The sequence below is a fragment of the Vulpes vulpes genome, chromosome 13 (assembly GCF_048418805.1).
Source record: "Vulpes vulpes isolate BD-2025 chromosome 13, VulVul3, whole genome shotgun sequence".
NCBI lineage: Eukaryota > Metazoa > Chordata > Mammalia > Carnivora > Canidae > Vulpes > Vulpes vulpes.
In genome coordinates, this window is record NC_132792.1 from 106,960,257 (window position 1) to 106,981,715 (window position 21,459).

Below are 21,459 nucleotides of genomic sequence, written 5' to 3' on the forward strand. Positions count from 1 at the left end.
TTAAGTGAAAAGAAGGTGCCCAGTGATGTGAGAAGTATAGTGTACCTGTGATTTAGAAAAAAGGAACCAAAAAACATACGCACACATGCTTTCCATGCAGTCAAGTACCCTGTGAAAAACATAAGAAAAACAGAAACAATGGCTGCCTCAGGGAGAGGCTGGAGAACCTGGGAATAAGATTAACTTTCTACTCTTCCTGTGTGCATGTACTGCCTATCTAAAACCAACAATCAGACCTCAGCCCCCAATAAAATTTAATTAGGAAGAAAACTTCCAGGTGATTTTGAGTATCAGCCATGTTTGGGAACCATTTAGTTCAGTATAAGGTGAGGCTATCCACTTAACATGCATAGTATCATCCGCCTGGCTTAATGAAAATGCAGGTTCCTGGGCCCCATCCCAGGTCGTCTGAATCATATGGGGAATCTCAAAGCTGCAATCTGAGTGCTTCCTCAGAGATTCTGATACAGTCCACAGTTTGAGATGCTACCTGTTTCTCTCTCACCTTGGCTTGGGGGCTAATGCCATAGCTGGTGAAGGCATACTGCCACTGTGGCAGGCCTAGGTGCGTGATGAGCAGGCGATAGTAAGCGGTAAATGTATCTGTGAGAAAATGCCAGTATAATGCTCTGTCCAGGAACCAGATCTCAGTGTCTTGTGCTAATGCTGAAATAGACAAAAGAAAGAAATGAATAGATGGCATAATATTTTTCTCCTTTTATCTGTAAAGCCAAACTCATGCAGTTAAAAAAAATTCCAATAGTGGAAGGATGTAAAACACAAATAAGAGTTCCCTTTAACCCCTTCCAACCTCCCAGGCCCATTCTCCAGTGGCCACTGTTAGGGATTTCACAGTATTCTGGTACAAATGCCTGATCAGTCAGCCAACTGACCTGTGTGCTGGATGTTGGCCATCTGCGCACTCAGGCTGACCGTTCCACAGCCCCTGCCCCAGTGGGGACAGACTCTGAAGGGCTCTGGATTTCTGAAGAGGTCTCCATCAGGAACCTGAAGCGTTGTAAGCAGTCGCTGTGGGGGAACCCAGACCAGCTCCTATCCTGGATCCTGCCTGTGGGACGTCTGGGCTGAATTCCAACAGGCACTGGCACAGCAGCTCCCACCTCGCACTCACTTCTGACCTTCAGGTCTTCCTCCCGCAGGCCTCGACTTCATCTCCTGTCTAATGGCTCTAATGGCTCCCCCAGTGGTTCCCACCCTCCAGACCCTTCCTCTTCCAAGACTGCCTGTGGTCACATACATTCCATCTTCATTCTGCTGGTCCTTTTCTGAACAACCTTGACTTCCCACTACCATGTCCAAACTCCTTCTAAGCTCTGCATGGGGGGAACAACTGGCCTTCTGGGTTCATCTCCTCGATGAACCAGGTAGCCCTATGATTTGAAACTGTCATTCCTTCCATATCAGTTGCATTTCCCTATGGCATAGGTTTACCATGTCTCTTTGCCTAGATGCTGCCCTTACTCTACAACCCCTGCCACCCCACCCCTCCATATAACCCAAGATGGGGATGAAAGGCTACTTTGCAAAGTTGGTCCCTTCCCTTTCTCTAGGGGTAAAATCTTGGTGCCTGTATCCTCTCATCTCTCGAGGCTGAGAGCTACTTGAAGAGGGCTGGGCCTTGTCCATGTCCCTAGGGTTGGGCCTTACTGCTGGGAGTCCAGGTGATAGCTGCTGCTCCAGGGCCATAGCGTTTTCCTCCTGATTTTTCATCTGAGGTCTTAGACTGGGGTCTACTCATTCAGGTTTTTAGTGTTGTTAACTTGCCTATGTATAAAAGTATACAAGAAAGATAATGCTTTTCCTGGATGCTTTTCTAAAGCATGAATGAGCCTGGTAGAAGAGTTTTAAACATAATGACTATATTTCTTTTAGTTTTTACTAATTTTCCTACTCCCATTATTTGCAGTAACTCACAAATGATGACAACTTAAAAAGACTCCAGTGACTGGCCTAGAAGGGATGCTCAGGGAGGAGCAAAGGGGCTTTCTGCATCTTTACATCTTTTTTTTTTTTTTTAAAGATTTTATTTATTTATTCACGAGAGACACGCACAGAGAGAGGCAGAGACACAGGCAGAGGGAGAAGCAGGCTCCATGCAGGGAGCCTGACGTGGGATTAGATCCTGGGTCTCCAGGATCAGGCCCTGGGCTGAAAGTGGTGCTAAACACTGAGCCACCTGGGCTGCCCTGGGTCTTTACATCTTCAAGACACCTAGCCACGTCTCAGGGGTCCAGAGAGGAGTGTGCCTTTTGTTTGATGGCTGGACAGCAGGGCCATCCATGCCACACCCAACTGCAGAACCATGCTTATCAATGATTCTTACCTGGTTTCCCTGTTTTGTAGACAAGGCAAACCTTCCCATTCCCATTGCAAGGATCCAGCTCAAATATCACACTGCGGGAATCAAAGTGAGGCTTCTCTGGCTGGTTCTCACTGGCTGCAAACCCAGAAGTTAACAGTTATGTTCAAACATACTCAACTCAAATACTTACTCATCCAGCACTGCTAGGGTGGGGGAGGAAGGGGAAAAAGCCTGTCTCAGACATATTCTTTACTATTTCCAATGTGAGCCACATTAATTTCTTTAAAATTTTTTATTTATTTCAGCAAGCGAGTGTGAGTGAAGAGAGGAGGAGAGGAAGAGCATCCTCAAGTCAACTCCCTGCTGAGTGTGGGACCCTGAGATCATGATGTGACCTGAGCTGAAACCACGAGTTGGATACTTAACCGACTGAACCACTCAGATGCTCACCAAATGAATTCTATACTCTCAATGCCCAGGATCTTATTAATGGTCTAAGCCTTCTGTCTGGGCTTCTCCATCACAGACAGACAGCATCATGGAATCTAGTGGAAGGTGACACAAGGAAAACTGAACTTGTTGAGAGTGGGAATACATAAAGGCAAAGTACTCTGGCCTGATTTTGATTTAAGTGTTTTCTTTTTCCCAGATAACTGCTTTCCCCTTGTTTATAGCACTTTATGATCTTTTGATTAGAATCTCTTTTCCTTGGTCTAAAATGTATTATTTATAATATTTACTATTAATTACATTATAATTAATACTTAGCCTAGCTCAATTAGAAATACCTACCTGGCAATCAAATAGAATAATGGAGTACCCAGAAAAAAAGAGACATTTTTAGAAATGTAAGCATCAGAAACCTTTCCTGCTTCTTTCATTACAGCTACTATGTAATAAAGATTAGTATTAGTGACTGAGGGAGAGAGTTTGCAAACCTAGGAGAGGCTAGATAAAACAAAGTATACAAAAAGATATTTTTTACTTATACATATAGCTATATATATAATCTTATACCAATGCATAAATATTTATATTTCTAACTAAAACTTTTTTGAACATGGATTTCCCTTCCCCAGGAAGTTACACTTTAATACTCTTCTTGATCTCATGTGGTCCTCAACTCACAGTGTGCAACAGGTTCTGCCTGGCTTCCCTTCTCTATGCTGTCTGTGAACTGGAAAATTCTCTAGATCTCTTAAGTTGAGGTTCCTCTTCCTTATTTCCATCTCTCAGGCTCACTATTCTTCACTGCCTGATGGTCTATGCCTTGAAATCCATTTTTATATATCTTTTCTGTTGATGGTTGTTTTTTCAGCAGGGCAGATCTAAATCAGGTCTGTTACTCCCATGTTGGGTGAAATCCAAAGTCTAGGCTAAGCTGTAGGGTCCCACTAAGTTTCAGCAGCCCTGCCCTGACTGATGCTCACTGTCACAGATGAAAAGTTATAAAATAGGAAGCTCACTCAGTGTGGCTCCCTTCTGCCATTTGTGGATGCCACTCCAGTTTCTGCAATCATTTTGCAGATGATTTCTGGTTATTCTCCAACCATTTTAGATCATCATTTTTAAAGTTATCCCAGAGTTCAGTGTAGTCTTGATTTGGTGAAAGGGACTCTGCCATTACCAGAAGCAGAGGGTCAGTATTTGAATCTTTTGCTTCTTTTTTTGCCAAATATGCAATGTCACCTATTTTTAGTTTCTCACTGAAATTTTAGTTCAGTTTTATCCCCACGTGTGCATTCGCATATTGTTGCGCCTAATAATTTCACTCTTGGGGGTACAGTGGATTGATCTTTCTTGTTACCTGTTTGTCTTGCTTCTTGTTTATAGTATTGTGTTTTTTTCATGTGCCTAGTTATTTTTCAGAAGGAAGTATTTTTTGAAAAATTATTTAGAAAAATAATTTGACATTTGCTTCGACGTGGATGGAACTAGAAGGTATTATGCTGAGTGAAATAAGTTAATCGGAGAAGGACAAACATTATACGGTCTCATTCATTTGGGGAATATAAAAAATAGTGAAAGGGAATAAAGGGGAAAGGAGAAAAAATGAGTGGGAAATATCAGAAACGGAGACAGACCATGAGAGACTCCTAACTCTGGGAAACGAACAAGGGGTGGTAGAAAGGGAGGTGAGCGGGGGGGGGTGGGGGTGACTGGGTGATGGGCACTGAGGGGGGGCACTTGATGGGATGAGCACTGGGTGTTATTCTATATGTTGGCAAATTGAACACCAATAAAAAACAAATTTATTAAAAAAAAAAAGAAAAATAATTTGAGGTCTAAGATAATGTTATCATCCTCTGGGATGGAATTTTCATTTTATACCAGAGCTTTACTGAGATATAATTCACCTACCATACCATTTACTCATTTGAAGTACACAATTTAATGGTTCTTAGTATATTTACAGTAATATAACCATTAAGACAATCCATTTTAGAACATTTCTCTAGAGTGAATTTGTTTGTTTCTGCCAGGCCCTGGAGGGGATTAGTAACCTGGAATCAATTTAGTCCAATTTTCAGATTTAGCATTTTCTGGGCCACATAGATGACTTACACTTGAGCTTCGGTATATGAGAAAAAGTTACTTGTGGTTTATTCTGTCTCCTAGGGTACTGCTCTTCAATGGTGCCAACCCAAAAAGTAGGTAGTTTTTATAGGTGCTATCTTTTGTAAGGCCTGAACTCTGCTTTATTCCTCTGGTTTCAAAATGGGTTAAATTCACAGCTTTCCAGCATCCTCACAGCCTGTTGTGAAAAGGGCAATGTACTCCAGGCAAAACAACCCCAAGTGCTGAATCTTTTCCCCCCTGATTTGTCTCTGGATGTTGATGATATCACCTCATCTTCTTGTTAAGCTCTTTAATGTTTTTAGGGAGATCGTTTTTATACCTTGCTCTGACTTCTTCATTGTCTTCAGCAGGAAGGCTGCTCTGAATTACCTGTCTGCTATTACCAGAAGAGGAAGTCTCTTCATCAGTTTAAGTATACTCCTAAAAATAACATATAGATGAGTTTTGCTTTTTACATCAATCTGGCAGTCTTTGTTTTCCAAAAGGGAAATTTAATCCCAGCACATTTAATATCGTGATGGATCAGTCTTCTTTTATTTCTTCTAATGTTTTATTTCCTAATTTGTTTCTTTTCTCTTATTTTTTCTCCTGTGATTCAATATTTCCTTATCAGGTTGGAGATTTTAACGTAGAGCTTTAGTCCTTTAGTTATCTTCCTTTTTTTTTTTTCTGTTTGCATGATTATCCACAGGACTACCATTATTTGAAAACAATAGACCATTATTTCTCCTAAGTGTGGTACCCTGAATTCTAAGGCCCCCAAGATTCCTGCTCCTGGATATATACACCTTGCAGGACCTCCTACTCTTGAGTATAGTCAGGACCTGCAAATATGATGCGGTAGCCACTCCCCTGATTATCTTACATGGTAGGAGACTGTTGCAGCAGACTGAAGAGGCATTTCCCTGTTGGCTGAGAAGTAAACTGCCATGTTGAGAGAGGGTCATGTGGCTAGAATCTAAGGGCAGCATAAAGATGCTGAAAGTGAGCCCTGGGCACAGCCACCAATAAAACAGGGATTTAAGTGCCACAACTGCAAGAAACTGAGTAAGGGCAACTACAGGTTAGTATGGAGGAGACCTCTGTGCCTTGGAAGAGATCACAGCACCAGGTGACACCTTCATTTTAGCTTGGAAGATCCTACGTATTTGTGGCTGAATTCTTGACTCATTAAGCTTAGATAATAAATTTGTGGTGTTTTAAGCCATTAAAATTGTGGTAATCTATTATACAAAAATAGAAAACTTGGACAGCCTGGGTGGCTCAGCAGTTTAGCACCGACTTTAGCCCAAGGCCTGATCCCGCAGTCCCGGGATTGAGTCCCACGTCGGGCTCCCTGCATGGAGCCTGCTTCTCCCTCTGCCTGTGTGTGTGTCTCTCTCTCTACTCTCTTTCATGAACAAATAAATAAAATCTTAAAAAAAAAAATAGAAAACTCAAATAACAAGACACACTTGTTTCCCCCCAAAAAGGTGTACTATTTCTTCCCTATAGGAAGAGGAGACCTTCCGTTTTCTGCTTCTTTTCCTTTTCCTCCTTTGTCCTACATTTTTTTACTATTAAGGACTCTAGGAACATTCTATATATTAGTTGCTGGGGCTGCTGTAACCAAATATCAAAAGTGAGTGGTTTGAACAATAGAAATTTGTACTCTTACGATTCTGGAGGCTATGAATCTAAGATCAAGGTGTTGGCAGATTGGCTCCTTTGACAGTGTGGGTAAACAATCTGTTCCATGCCTCTCCCCTAGCTTCTGGTAGTTTACTGGCAAATTTTAGCTTTCTGTAATGTATAAAAGTCCTACCCCATCTCTGCCTTCATCTTCAAATGGCATTCTTCCTGTGTCTCCAAATATCTTCAAGGACACCAGTCATATTGGGGTCCACCCCACTCCAGTATGACCTCATCCTAACTAGTTATATCTGCAATGACCGTATTTCCAAATAAGGTCACATTTTGAACTGGGGGTTAGGACTTCATTATATGAATGGGGGGAGGCATAATTTAACCCATAACACTTTTATATTTTCCCCTCTTTCCTTTCTTTTAGGTTGAGACAATATACAGTTGATCCTTGAACAACACGGAGTGAACTGCACACGGGTCCATTTATACACACGGATTTTTTACAGTGTTGTAAATGTATTTTTTCTTCCTTATGATTTCCATAACATTTACTTTTCTCTTGCTTATTTTAGGAATATAGCGTATGTTACATATAATATACAAAATATGTGTTAATTGTTTGTTATTGGTAAGGCTTCCAGTCAACAGGATATTAGTAATTAAGTTTTGGGAGAGTCAAAAGTTCTATGGGGATTTTTGACTACATGGAGGGTCAGTGCCCCAACCCTTGCATTGCTCAAGCATCAACTATAGTAGGTTTCTTACAATATTCCTTGCACTATGTCTCCCTTTCCAAGAGTTTTATTTTTAAGTCTTTATTTTAGAGAGAGGGCACATGCATGCAGGGGGAGAGGCAAAAGGAGGGAGGAGGCAGAGGGAGAGAGTGAAGGAGAGAAGCAGACTCCTTGCTGAGTGTGAAGCCTGACTCGGGGCTTGATCTCATAACCTGAGCCGAAATCAAGAGTTGGTCGCTCAACTGACTGAGCCATCCAGGTGTTCCCTGGGAATTTTATGTAAGAGTTATACAACCGAGGGGCACCTTGGTGGCTCAGTCAGTTAAGCACCTGAGTTCAGCTCAGGTCATGATCCTGGGGTCCTGGAATTGAGCCCTGTGCCACTCCATGCTCAGCAGGGAGTCTGCTTCTCTTTCTCCCTCTGCCCCTACTTATTCTCTTTCTCTCTCAGATAAATAAAGTCTTGAAAAAAAAATAAAGTTACACAACACATTCCTAGATACTAAGATTAAATGCACATATAACTCTTTCATGGGAAGTTCACTAATCCTGTTTCCTTTCCTATTATCCACATCTTAGGACCTCCATTCAGTTGTATTTGTCTTCTACTTACAGTATTAATGTTCTTAAAGTTTTACACACCCTTCTGTATTTTTCTTTCTTTTCTTTTTCTTTTTAATAAACTGAGAGGTGTGTTTGGTCTGTATACATAGGACTCTCAATTTTTTTACTCATTGTCTCTCACTAACCTGTATATGTTTTCTATTTCTAGTTTCCACTGCTACAAGTGAGAAGTCTGATATCGGTCTGATTATTATTTCTTCACAAGTAATTTATTTTTGCTTAGAAGCTTGTAATTCTTTCCCACATTATACAACACCTAGGTGTCTCTTTTCTAATCAGTTCAATCTGGGTCTCATAGAGCCCTTTCAATTTGCAGAGAAATTTTCTTTGATCAGTGTTTCTTGCCTTTCTATCTACTCTTTTTTTTTTTTTTTTAAGCCACCAGTAATGATAAGTCTTCTGGCTCCATTTTTCTATTTTTCTTACCCTTCCACCTTTTCCCTCATAATTTCCCCCTTTTAAATATATCTTGCACTTGGTTTATCAGGCTACTAACTCAAATCTTATTTATACTCTTCTTCATCAGTTGTTTGAAAATATTTACTTTTGTCCTATAGGAAGCTTTTGTGCTGTCTTAAATGTCTTTAACTGTTCGGATTCCTGTTTTTCCTTAGGTTTTCATCTGTGTCCTCTAGCAGTTTTGTCTGGTTGTATATCCTGACAGTCCTTTTTCACTGTTGAGTACCCTGAGAAAAGTCAGTATTTTTCCAATTAGGTTTAATAAGACTTAGGGTCTAACTACTGGACTATCCTAAAAAGCATGAACTTATTAGCAGGTGCCAAAAGGTCAGGTGGTTTCTGTCTCTATGAGTACACGTAGCACAATGCGGTCTCTTCCCGTGGTTGTGTCCTTTGCTGAGGCTCCTTGAAATCCTCTCTAGTATCTAGTCTGCCTCTATCTTCCAACTTTAAGGGCAGGGAAGGCTCAGTCTATGTATTTAACAACTTCTTTGCTTTTAGGGCTTCAAAGGCCCCAGCACACATAGGAAGCAAATGTGACCTTTCCCCTCCCCAGGAGTCCATACTTCTCTGAGTGTCAGGCTCTTCCAAAGACCCATGATTTTTCAGTCTTTGCTCCTGGATTGCTCTAGTACAAGCATAGCTTATTTTATTGTGTTTTGCCTTATTGTGCCTCAAAAATACTTTTTCTTTCACACATTTAAGTTTTGTGCCAACCCTGTGTTGAGCAAGTCTATTGGCCCCATTTTCCCAACAGCATTTGCTCATTTTGTGTCTGTTACATTTTGATAATTCTTGCAATATCTCAACCTTTTGCATTATGTTATGATGATCTTTGATCAGTGGCCTTAAGTTTAAACCCATCCCTTTTCCCCATATTTTAGGTATATAATAGTGCCATATTTTACATACTTTTGTAAATCCCTTGACTGATTTTTACAGATAGTTATTTTTATTGCTTTTGTTTTTACTTTTCATATTCTTAGTTTTTCTTTTCCACTCAAGGTCCCCTTTAATTTTTCTTGCAGGGCTGGTTTAGTGGTCATGAACTCTTTAAGTTTTTATCTGAGGAACTCTATATCTCCTCCTATGCCGAATGACAGCCTTACTTACCGGATAGTATTCTCTATCCTTTCAGCACTCTGAATATACCATGCCATTCTCTTCTGGCCTGTAAAGTTTCTGCTGAAAAATCTGATGGCTTTATGGATTTCTCTTGTATGTAACTAACATCTGCTTTTAAAATTTCTTTTTCTTTATCACTACTATGTCTCTTCAGATTGATTTTTTGGGGGTGATCTCTGTGCTTCCTATATCTAGATATCTCTTTTCTTCCCCAGATTAGATATTTCAGCTATTATTTCTTCAAATAAAATTTCTGCCTTTTTTCTCCCTTCTGGGATGTTCTTATACTTGATGGAGTCACCTAGTTCCCTACATCTATTCTCTCTTTGCATAATTCTTTTCTTTTCTCATTTGTTCAGCCTAATTATTTTCCATTACTCTGGACATTAATTCATCCCTCTGCTTCCCCTAGCCTGCTATTTATTCCATCATGTGCATTTTAAAATTTGTTTATTGTGTTCTTCATCTCTGATTTGTTTTTTTATTTCTGTGTTAAGGTTCTCCACTCTTAAGTCCAGTATTTTTAGGACTATTACTTTAAATTCCCTACCAGGCATATTACTTATATATGTTTTGCTCAGGTCTCTTGCTGTGGTGTTGTGCTGTTCTTTCTTTTGGGACATATTCCTCTGTCTCATTTTGTCTAACTCTGTGTCTGTTTGTGTGTGTTAGGAAAGTCAGCTACATCCCTTGCTCTTAAAAGTAATGGTCTTATGAAGAAGCGATTCTGTAGTTCCCTAGAGCACAGTGTCCCCTGTTCACTGGGATCTGGCACTTCAGGGGTGTTTCCATATTACTGTGTCCTGTCCTCTTTTTCCTTCAGTGCAGTCATCTGCAGAGGCTCTCTTTGCCTACTGTGGGCAGTGTTGGTCCCTAGCCAGGGTAGGAGTATGTTTTAACAAGGTATGTACCAGTCTGCTTGTGAAATGAGACCTGCTGCCAGTGCTGCCACGTGAGGCTAGCCCAAATAGATCTGTAAAGTATGCGTGGGTGGAGCACTCAACCTTAACAAGCCAACCCTTGGACTTTGCAGGGCCCACCTCAGCTGCTGCTATAGTCACTGCTACAGAGACTGAGGCCATGCAAAATGTGGGGGTTGGGAGATGCGATGCTGATGAAGTCTGTGCCTATCTTCTTGACCAAAGGCATTTGATGTTTTTATTGTAACCATTTTGAGGTGCCATAAAACACACCTGCAGAGGGCAGCAAACCTGATAAATGTTTGTGTTCTGAATGTACCATTGACTTGCCATTCCATCTCTCTTCTCCTCAGGCTTCTCTATTCCCTGAGATACAGTAATGAAATTAGGCCAATCAATAATCCTAAAATGGGCTTAGAAGGTTCAAGTGAAAGGAAGAATTGCATGTCTCTCACTTTACATCAAAAGCTAGAAATGATTAAGCTTTGTGAAGAAGGCATGTTGAAAGCTGAGACAGGTTGAATGCCAGGCTTCTTGTGCCAAACAGCCAAGTTGTAAATGCAAAGGAAATTAAAAATGCTACTCCAGTGAACACATGAATGATAAGGCAGTAAAACAGCCTTATGGTTGATATGGAGAAAGTTTTAGTGATCTGGATAGAAGAGCAAACCAGCCACAACATTTCTTTAAACCAAAGCCTAATCCAGAGCAAGGCTGGCTTCAATTCTAAGGCTGACAGGGGAGGAAGCTGCAGAAGAAAAGTCTGAAGCTAGCAGAGGTTGGTTCACGAGGTTTGAGGAAAAAGCTGTCTCTATAACATAAAAGTGCAAGGCAAACTAGTAAGTTATCCAGAAGATCTAACTAAGATAATTAATGAAGGTGGCTATACAAAATAGCAGATTTTCAATGTAGACACAACATCCTCTATTGGAAGACGCTACCTAGGACTTTATTTTTTATTTTTTTATTTTTTTTTTTTACCTAGGACTTTTAAAGCAAAAGAAATCAGTGCTTGGCTTCAAAGCCTCAAAGGACAGGCTGACTCCTTTTGTAGGGCTTACTGCAGCTGATGACTTTGTTAAAGCCAATGTTCATTAACCATTCTGAAAATCCTGGGACCTTTAAGAATGGTTAAATCAACTCTACCTGTGCTCTATAAATGGAACAACAAAGCCCCAATGATAGCACATCTGCTAACAGAATTTACTGAATATTTTAAACCCACTGTTGAGACCAACTGTAGAGAAAAAGATTTCTCTCAAAATATTACTGCTTATTGACAATGTACCTGGTCACCTGATAACTCTGATTGGAGACATACAATGAGATGAATGTTGTTCTAATGCCTGCTAACACAACATCCATATTGCAACCCATGGACCAAGAAGTCATTTTAGCTTTCAAGACGTAATAGTTAAGAAATATGCTTCATAAGGCTATAGGTGCTATGACTAGTGATTTTCCTGATAGATCTGGGGATAAGTAAACTGAAAACCTTCTGGAAAGGATTCACTATTCTAGATGCCATTAAAAACATTCATGGTTCATGGGTAGATAGTTTTATCAACATTAACAAGACTCTGGAAGAAGTTGATTCCAACCCTCATGCATGACTTTGAGGAGTCCAAGACTTCAGTGGAAAAAGCAGTTGCAGATGTGGTGGAAATAGTGAAAGAACTAGAATTAGAAGGAGAGACTGAAGATGTGACTGAATTGCTGGCAATCTCCTGATAAAACTTGAATGGATGAGAACTGCTTCTTGTGGATGAGTGAAGAAAGTAGTTTCTTGAGATAGCTTCTACTCCTGGTGAAGATGCTATGAAGCCTGTTGATATTAACACAAAGGACTTAGAATATTACGTTAACTTAATTGATAAAGTTGGTGGCAGGGTCTGAGAAGACAGATATCTATTTTGAAAGAAGTTTCACCGTGGGTAAAATGCTATCAAACAGCACAGCATGCTACGGAGAAATCATTCCTGGAAGGAAGTGTCAATCAATGCAGCAAACCTCATTGTTTTAAGAAACTGCCAAGCCACCCCCATCTTCAGCAACCCACCTCCCTATTAAGCAGCCATCAAGATGCAGGCAAGACCATCCATCAGCAAAAAGATTACAACTTACTGAAAGCTGATGGTGGTTAGTATTTGTTAGTAATAACATATTTTTAAATTAAGGTATGTACATTGTTTTTCTAGATGTCATACTTAATAGGCCATGGTATGGTATGAGCTTAACTTTTATATGCACAGGAAACCAAAAAATTCATTTGCACTTGATTTACTGTGGTGATCGGGAACGGAACCTGCAAAATCTCTAAGGGATACCTGTACTAGTGTCCAACTGCTGTGTGGTTGCTGGAGAAAGCCTTGCATCGGTTCTCCTGCCAGAATTTCAATGTGCCCCAAGGCCTTACCACTGGAGACAGAAGTTGCTTAATCAATATTCATTCTCCTTTTTTAAACCCCAATTCCTGTTTGAGGAGACAATACTGCACAGCTAAATGTATTTCCTCGGTTTTCCCTGCAGCTATGAGTAAGTAATCTTTTGACTCTGTTCTGGCTAATGGCTATTGGAAGGCACTTCTGAGAAAACTATTGTTTTCCTGATAAAAAGGGCTGGATTTTGCCAAAAGACAGTTTTTGTCGTCGTTTTGCCTTTTATTCTTCTTTTTCTTCCCTGGAACACAGACTGGAAGCTTGGAGGGACAGCCTGCATTCCTCAGTGATGAGGATGGAAGCGTATCCAAAGGTTGGTGCAAGAGAATCCAGAGGGAGACTTTTATCACTGACCTTCTCAAACAGCCGTGCCAGCCAAGTTCCAGATTTCTCGTTATGAGAAAAATAAACACCTATTTAGTTTAGACGTTGTAACTGGGTCTCTGATACATGCAGCCAAACACAATTCTAATTGACAAAGTCCTCACTTGTGCTCAGTTGCTCATAGCTTTTAGCAGCCATTTGAATCAGAGATGGCAATTTAGATTCCATGTTCCCTGAAAGCTCTTGATACTGAAATGTTGAGTCAAGTTAATCTATAACATTCATTCATTTACTAAGCATTCATGAAGTACCGGCTATGCCGGGCATTGAAGTGGGTGCTGGAAACAAAACAAAAATCTCAACCCTCGCATTTCTACATGAAAACTTCCTTTGTTGATACAGGCTTTTTTTTTCACCTTATTCCCATGGTCCTGAAAAGCCACATATGAGGAAGGTTTTGGCTTTGGGAAAGGTACTATATGCCACAATGTCTTCCTATGGTTTTCAACATTATAAAAGGGAAACAAAGAGGCTAATTTCTAACTCAGAGCAGAAGTTCCTTCAGGTACCTTCAAGTGTATCATCCTCCAGGTCTGCCAGAGTTGGTGCATTAGGGAGTGAGTACACGGAAGACTGGTTGAGTTGAGTCAGTTTTGAGATGCTGTTAATTGCCATGCTGCCCAATGGAATGGTGTGCTCTATGGAAACATTAGCAAAAAGAAACAGCCTTATTACCATGATCATAACTGGAATAACTCAAGCCCAGCTATTGTATGATCCCAGAGCTGAGAAATCTGATGGAAAGTTGAAGGAAGAGGATCAATGCACTATATGACCCAGAGCACCAACCTTTTTTAAGCAATGGTCACAGGTGAAGAGACCTCCTGCATGCATTAGGGTAGAGTATTGAAAATTTAAAAAGGGTATGCTCAAAAAGAACACAGAAATCAGGGCTAGGGACCCTCTTTGAAGAGCAAAGGACCTAAAAATGTTTTTGCTCCCTCTTTCTCTTACATGAAGGCTTATAATTCCCAAAGAAGTAACAGCTTTGATTATATAACTGACCCAGTCTTCTCTTCTTGTAAGCTTTTCATGATTGAAGATCGCTTCCCCTCTATTTTTTTCTTACTCATCGCAGAGAACTTGACAGCCTTCCTGCCTGATTCTAGTCTTCTGACATTAGGGTATAAATAAGGAACAGGCAATTGTTATTCTTATTATATAGAATCCTTGTCATATAGGATGCTGGACACCGGATGGCATACAAAGACTTAGAAATCTGACTGCTGAAAAAACCTGAAAATACTAAAACAGCTAGTAAACAGACTATGGGAAGTCCAAGCAGAACAGACCATTAAGGAGGTAAACATCAGAAACTGCCTCTGCTGTTAAAGTAGCTATCCAGGAAAGGACAGAAAGGGGGATGGAAATGGGAACAGCATAGGAAGACTAGGATTGGAAGGATTAAATGAGAGGAGGTATTAGAATAATGAACCGGAATTCATTCATAAAAACTTTGTGACTTATTTCTTCTCTGAGGGGTGCTCGTGAAGGGGCTAGCCTGTCTTCACAATACGGGCAAGGGAAAATCTGACCTTTGGTCTGGTCATGTCCATTCTCTCTCTCACTCCAGACTCCAAAGGCCCTGGTTATGCTTCAAAGAAGGGCTCTTGTGACAGAAATCGTTTTTAGGCCGATGGAAGAAATAATTCCAAGCTAAAAGTTCATGTTAAATGCTTAGTAATAAGCTATAAAGTGCCTCAGGTCAGCTTTGAGAGAGAGAGAGACAGAAAGGCTTTGGGAATTATCATCCAAAAAAAAAAAAAAAAAAAAAAGAAAAAAGAAAAAAAGGAAGTCAGAGCAAGAGGGCAGAGGAAATGAAGGGGAGAAGTCAGTTCTGCAGATCTGCTATGCAATAAAAATTGCCAAATTCTTTGTGACAGCATGGGGAGGTGCTAGGTACTTCCTGAAGACCAAAGTAGATCTGGGGAGGTGGTTGGAATGCAGAGGCAATAAAGGTCTCCTGTGGGCAGGGAAGTCTGTGGCAGGAATGAGCTGGACTCCAATGGATAGAACATGGTTTCCTGGCTTATGAAATTTTATAGGAGTCTTCACTCAAACACACAGCACCACCTTTCATGTGTACACAGTACCAGCAATTTCTGAACCTACCAAGTTATGAGTTCCCACATCTGCAACATGAATGTCCTAAACACTTTAATACTAAAGATGACAATTTTAGAAATGAGGTGGGGAGATGTGAGGGACAGAAGTTAAAGATCTAGTATGTGAGTCATAGCCCTGTGATCAGTGCCATGCTGGGAATGAAGGAAGCTGCCCCTCTTAAGACGACCATCAGTGGCTGTCCTTTCAGCTCACTCTGAGGAGAATACTCTGAGGTGGAGTCATCGGAGGCTTTAAGTTTGAGGTGGTACAGGAATTTTGTGTAGTGATTAATGTTTTCTAGGAGCCTATTCCAAAAGGAAGCCTCTAAATTGAGCTTCCAGTTAGGTGCCAGCTAGACTCTGGCATAGTGGGTGGTAGGTGTGGGTGATAGGTGAAATAATGATGGTATCTGGACATTGCACCTAGGAAAACTCAAGAAAACCATCCCTATACCCAAACTCTCAGCCAGGGAAATGTTACCTTACAGCAAGAAGGCTGACTCACCATCCAGCTTCACACTCCATGTCATGTGGAAGCCATTGGTCATCAGGTAAAAATTCTTCACATCCTCAGGTAGCATGCAGTTATTTTTCTAAAATCACAAAGCAGCTGAGTGTTAGGTCAGGGCTGAGAAAGGGCACAGGGCTATGCCCCAAAGCATAGGGGAACATTCTGGTAATTATCTACAATCTCCATTAGCAAGTTCCACTTCAAGATAGCAATACAGGAGGCCCCTGAACTCGCTTCTTCCCATAGACACACCAAATCCAAAGCTATATAGGGAATAATTCCCTCCTAAAGAAATCCAGAAACTGGCTTAGTAACTCCTACACATTGGGTGAATGAGAAAAAAATGCACATTGAAATGGGTAGGAGAGGCTGAGACACAACTCACCACACCACCCTGCCCTGCCAACTGGGCACAGCAATACAGAATTAGGAGAGAATTCACAAATCCGCTCTTCCCTCTAAGGAGTGAAGGATTTGAGCCTTGTATCTGGCATACCGTCTTTTTAAGATGGTATATCATATCAGCTCATCTTTGAGAGATGAGATTCCCAGATATCTAGCTTTGAAAGCTAAAGGGGCTTGCTCCGTAAGATACATAAGGCTATATAACAAACCGAAAAACAGTTCTCAAAGGGCTCATGCATGCAGATTTACCAACATAGGGTCTTTTGTAGAAGCAGCCAACTGAAAAGTACCCAGACTTTCTATGAAAGAGGCTTATTTGCTTATCTTGCAGCATCAGCCTGAGTGGCAACTACCTAATTTAATACACATCTAGGGGCTGACAGAAATACTCCCAAGAGAACAGAGAGGCTGGAGGGCACCATCTTCATGCTCTCTGCCTTGCTCCAAGTCAGCAGTATCTCCCAGAAAAGCACTTGTGCAGCCATCTGATGCACTGGCCTTTGCATCTGCTGCTCAAGGGACACACTCCTTTATTCCTTGGCTCTGGTGGCCAAGGGGCTTACATTTCCAGATCCCACAGGATTGTAACAAAGAAACAGTTCTTAATTGGCTATCCCACTGATGAAGGACAGTTGGAAGAAAGGCAGGCAGGGACAAGGGGCCCCCTGCCCTATGAAGATACCATACTTAAAAGGATTTTACGCCACCCTGTAAGAAATAGACATCCCACATCTGTGAAGTTCAGAGTTCCAAATAAGTTGAACCCAGAGCCCCATACCAAGACACATAATTGTCTAAGGAAAAGCAGAATCTTAAAAGCATCAAGAAAAAACTTCTTAATGTACAAGGGAACCCCATAAAAGACTTAAGATTTTGTTTCAGCAAAAACTTTGCAAGACAGAATGGCGTGGCACAGTATATTCAAAGTATGGAAAGAAAGGAACTGCTAGCTAAGAATACTCTATTCAACAAAATTATCCTTCAGAATTTAGTGATAGAGTTTTCCAGACAAGCAAAATTAACGGAGTTCATCATCACCATTTCCTTAAATGGAAAGAGAAGCCATAGCATATGAGAACTATAAAAGAAAAAAAATCTCACTGGTATAGGCAACCATATACCAAAGGTAGTATGTCAACTACTTATAAAGCTAGTATGCTGGTTAAAAGGCAACAGTACTAAAATCAACTGTATCTACAATAATTAGTTAGGAGATAAACAGTAATACAAAATATGACATAAATATAAAAAATGGGGAAGGGTGTAAAAATGCATTGCTTCTAGAATGTTTTCAAACTTAAGCAACCAAATCATCAACTTAAAATAGATGGTTACATACAGAGGGTGTTATACATGAACCTCAGGATAACCACAAACTAAAAACCTCTCATACACTAAAAACGAAGAGAAGGAAATCCAAACATAATACTAAAGAAAGTCACCAAATCATAAGACAACAAGAGAAGAAAGGAACACGAAAGAATTATAAAACAACCAGAAAACAATTGTGGCAGTAAGTAAATACCTATCAATAATCTACATCATACACATACACATTCAAGTCAATAAACTAGAAAGGGATTTGAAGGCTGGCAGAAGCAGCTCTACACAAAATATAGTAGTAGCTGAATGTAAAAGGCTAGGAAGGCGAGAAAGGTGGAAGGAGGCTGCCCATGTAGGGAGAGGACAAAGAAATGGGCCTTCATACCAGGGAGCTCATGCAGGGAGGACTAATCCCTATAGTGTGACTGAAAATCAGAGAAGCTGAACTGTGTAAATTTGGAGTGTGGCTCGGAGCCTGGAGATTTAGAAACCTGCTGATTCAGCAATGGGCTGAGCTGGGACAAGCCCAGTAGAACCAGTCCACCTGGGAGGGCAAGGCATAGCTGCATTGCTGCCCTTAAGGAGATAGCAGCTGAAGAGACAGGTAATATAGAGATAGCAGTTTACACAACACCAGGGGCAAATGGGAAACAGATCAGTTCATACAGATTTCAGAGCATGTTGGGGTACTTCTCTGAGAATGAGGGAGTTGGCAGGTGGCATCTTCCTCCTCCCACTCCCCAGGTGAACACAGGGCCCTCTGTGAGGCAGGCCTGCACAGACACTTGGTATCTAACCTGCGAGCAATGTGCCATGCCCACAAGTTCTCCTGAGGACTTGACCACTCCAAGCCTGGTAGCCTTGGCCCTGGGCTCAGGACAAAGTTTGCAAAACTTGTGCATCCCTCACTGATCTCTAGTGGATTCACAGCTGCCACCAGGCATCCCACTCAGTTGCCGCATATCCCCAGCTACTGTCACTTGCCAGCCTTGGCCATACCCAGCCATCCCTGGGCACTGTACACAGCTTTGGGCACCCAGGTAAGCTGGGAGGCTGCCCCAAGTTGCTATAGTGCTTCTACAAATCTGGCATAGAACTAGTGGCCCGGCACAAATTTTGCTAATGCCACTGCCCTGCCCCCAAGTTCTCTGGTGGGCATGCACCTGCTGAGCTGACCTGCCTGGGTCCCACTAACACCACAGTGAGCAAGCAGAGCCCAGAACAAGCAGAGTCAGCGCAGACAACTGCACTGAAAGTAAAAGTCACTCAGACACAACAGCAGGATATAAACAACATATATAGGATACTCTTCTGAACTGCCAGGTTCAGGTGAACAGAGGAGACTGCATTCTAGGACCTCTTCTTCATAAAGTCATTACTTTCAAAAGGTGAAGACATAGCTGACCTTCCTAACACAGAGAAACAGATAAAGAGAGGCAGACAAAATGAAGAGAAGAGAAATTTAAACTAAACGAAAGAACAAGACAAGGCCATGGCCAATGATCTAAGTGAAACAAATATAAGTAGCATGCCTGATACAGAATTGAAAGCACTGATCATAACACTCACTGGATTTGAGAAAAGAGTTGAGGACATCAGTGAGATCCTTAAAACAGAGATAAGGAACAACATAGCAGAGATCAAGGGCTCAATAAATGACATAATAAATGAAACATGCTTGACAGAATGAACAGCAGGCTGGATTAAGCAGAGGAACAAATTAATGACAGAGAAACACAGAGTAATGGAAAGTAATCAAGTTGATCAAAAGAAGAATTATGTAAAAAGAGAACAGACTTAGGGAACTCAGTGACTCCATTAAAAGTAATACCACGAGCATTTCTGGAGTCCTTGAAGAAGACAGACAAAAGGGGGAAGATAATTTATTTGACAAAATAATAGCTGAAAACTTCCCTAATATGGGGAAGGAAACAAATATTCAGATCCAGGAGGAAGAGAAAATCCCCATCCAATTCAACAAAAACAGTTCCCCCACCAAGACCTGTTATAAGTAGCAAAATGTAGTGATTAAAACAAAAAGGCAGCAAGACAAAAGAAGACAGTAGGGTACAAGGGAAAACGCATAAGGTTAGGAGGGAATTTTTCAGTAGAAACTTTTCAAGAAAGAAGGGAGTGGCATTCAAAGTGCTGAATGGGAAAAAATCTGCAGCCAACAATAGTCTACCCAGTGAGGCATTCATGCAGAATAGAGAGCTTCCCAAACAAAAACTAAAGGAATTCATGATCACTAAACCAGCCCTGCAAGACATATTAAAGGGGATTCTTTCAGCGGAGAGACCAGTGATAATATAAAGGCAGGAAACACAAAAGCTGTAGAAATGAATATTGCTGTGAAAAAGATGAGTCAAGAAATTCACAAGATAAAAGGATGTAAAAATATGACAATATATACCTAAAACATGGGGAGGAAAAGAGTAAAGAATGGGTTCAAACCTAAACAACCATCAACTTAATATACACTGCTCTATGCAAAATAGGTTATATACAAACCTAATGGTAGCCATATATCAAAACCACTGATAAAAGTCAAAGTACAAAGAGAAAGAAATACAAGTATATAACTAAAGAAAATGAGCAAAACACAAAAGAAAGACAAGGGTCAGAGAAAGTCTTCAGAAACAACCACAAAACAAGTAATAAAATGACAATAAATACATATCTATCAATAATTACTTTGAATGTAAATGGACAGAGGCAGAGGGTGACTGGTGAAAAACCAAGACCCATCTATATGCTGTCTACAAGAGACTCATTTTATACCTAAAGATTGAAAGTGAGGGGATGGAGAAACATCATAGAAATGGATGTCAAAAGAAAGCTTTAGTAGCAAACTTATATTGGGCAAAATTGATTTTAAAATAAAGACTGTAGGGCAGCCTGGGTGGCTCAGCGGTTTAGCGCCGCTTTCGGCCCGGGTCAAAGTCCTGGAGACCTGGGGTTGAGTCCCGCATCGGGCACCCTGCATGGAGCCTACTTCTCCTTCTGCCTGTGTCTCTGCCTTTCTCTCTCTGGGTCTCTCATGAATAAATGGAAGTTTAAAAAAATAAAAAATAAAATAAAGGCTGTAACAAGAGACAAAGAAGGATACTATATGATAAAAGAACAAACCAACAAGAAGATATAACAGTTGTAAATATTTATGCATCCAACAGAGGAACCCCAACTACATAACAGTAACAAACATAAAGGAACTAACTGATAATAATAATAGTAGGAGACTTTAACACCCCATTTATGTCAATGGACAGATCATCTCAACAAGGAAAAAATGGCTTTTAGTGACACACTGGAACAGATGGATTGAACAAATATATTCAGAACATTCCAACCTAAAACAACAGAATATGCATTTTTTCAAGTGCACATGGAACATTCTCTAGAACAGATCACATATTAGCCCACAAAATAAACCTCAACAAATTCAAGAAGATGGAAATCATACCATACATATTTGCTAAGCACAACTCTATGAAACTAAAAGTCAGCCACAAGAAAAAAATCTGGAAAGACCAGATATACAGAGGTTAAACAGCCTGCTACTAAACAATAAATGGGTCAACAGAAATCAAAGAAGAAATTAAAATGTACAAGGAAACAAATGAGAATGAAAACACAACAGTCCATACAAATTTTAGGATTGTTTTTTCCAGTTCTGTGAAAAATGTTGATGGTATTTTAATAGGGACTGAAATGAATGTGTAGATTGCTTTGTATAGTTTAGACATTTTAACAATATTTGTTCTTTTAAAACATGAGCATGGCATGTTTTTCCATTTCTTTGTGTCTTCCTCAATTTCTTTCATAAGTGATCTACAGTTTTCAGAGTACAGATCTTTTACTTCTTTTGTTAGGTTTATTCCTAGGTATCTTACAGTTTCTGG

At 40.5% G+C, this 21,459-nt stretch overlaps 1 protein-coding gene across 5 annotated transcripts in view; it reads right to left on the bottom strand.

Annotated features, from left to right (window-relative positions):
- TPGS2 (tubulin polyglutamylase complex subunit 2) overlaps window positions 1-21,459 on the bottom strand; it is a 96,908-nt gene that overhangs the window by 29,337 nt on the left and 46,112 nt on the right. For 2 of the 5 annotated variants that reach the window (XM_025997002.2, XM_025997000.2), the window contains exons 3-6: window positions 15,824-15,911; window positions 13,723-13,851; window positions 2,345-2,458; window positions 506-666 (exon numbers count right to left, since the gene is read on the bottom strand). In XM_025997002.2, the coding sequence (XP_025852787.1) occupies window positions 506-666; window positions 2,345-2,458; window positions 13,723-13,851; window positions 15,824-15,911 (492 nt within the window). Of the gene's footprint in view, window positions 1-505; window positions 667-893; window positions 1,070-2,344; window positions 2,459-13,722; window positions 13,852-15,823; window positions 15,912-21,459 lie in introns of all 5 variants that reach the window. The other 3 variants (XM_072732269.1, XM_072732268.1, XR_011996230.1) reach the window with 2 other exon arrangements.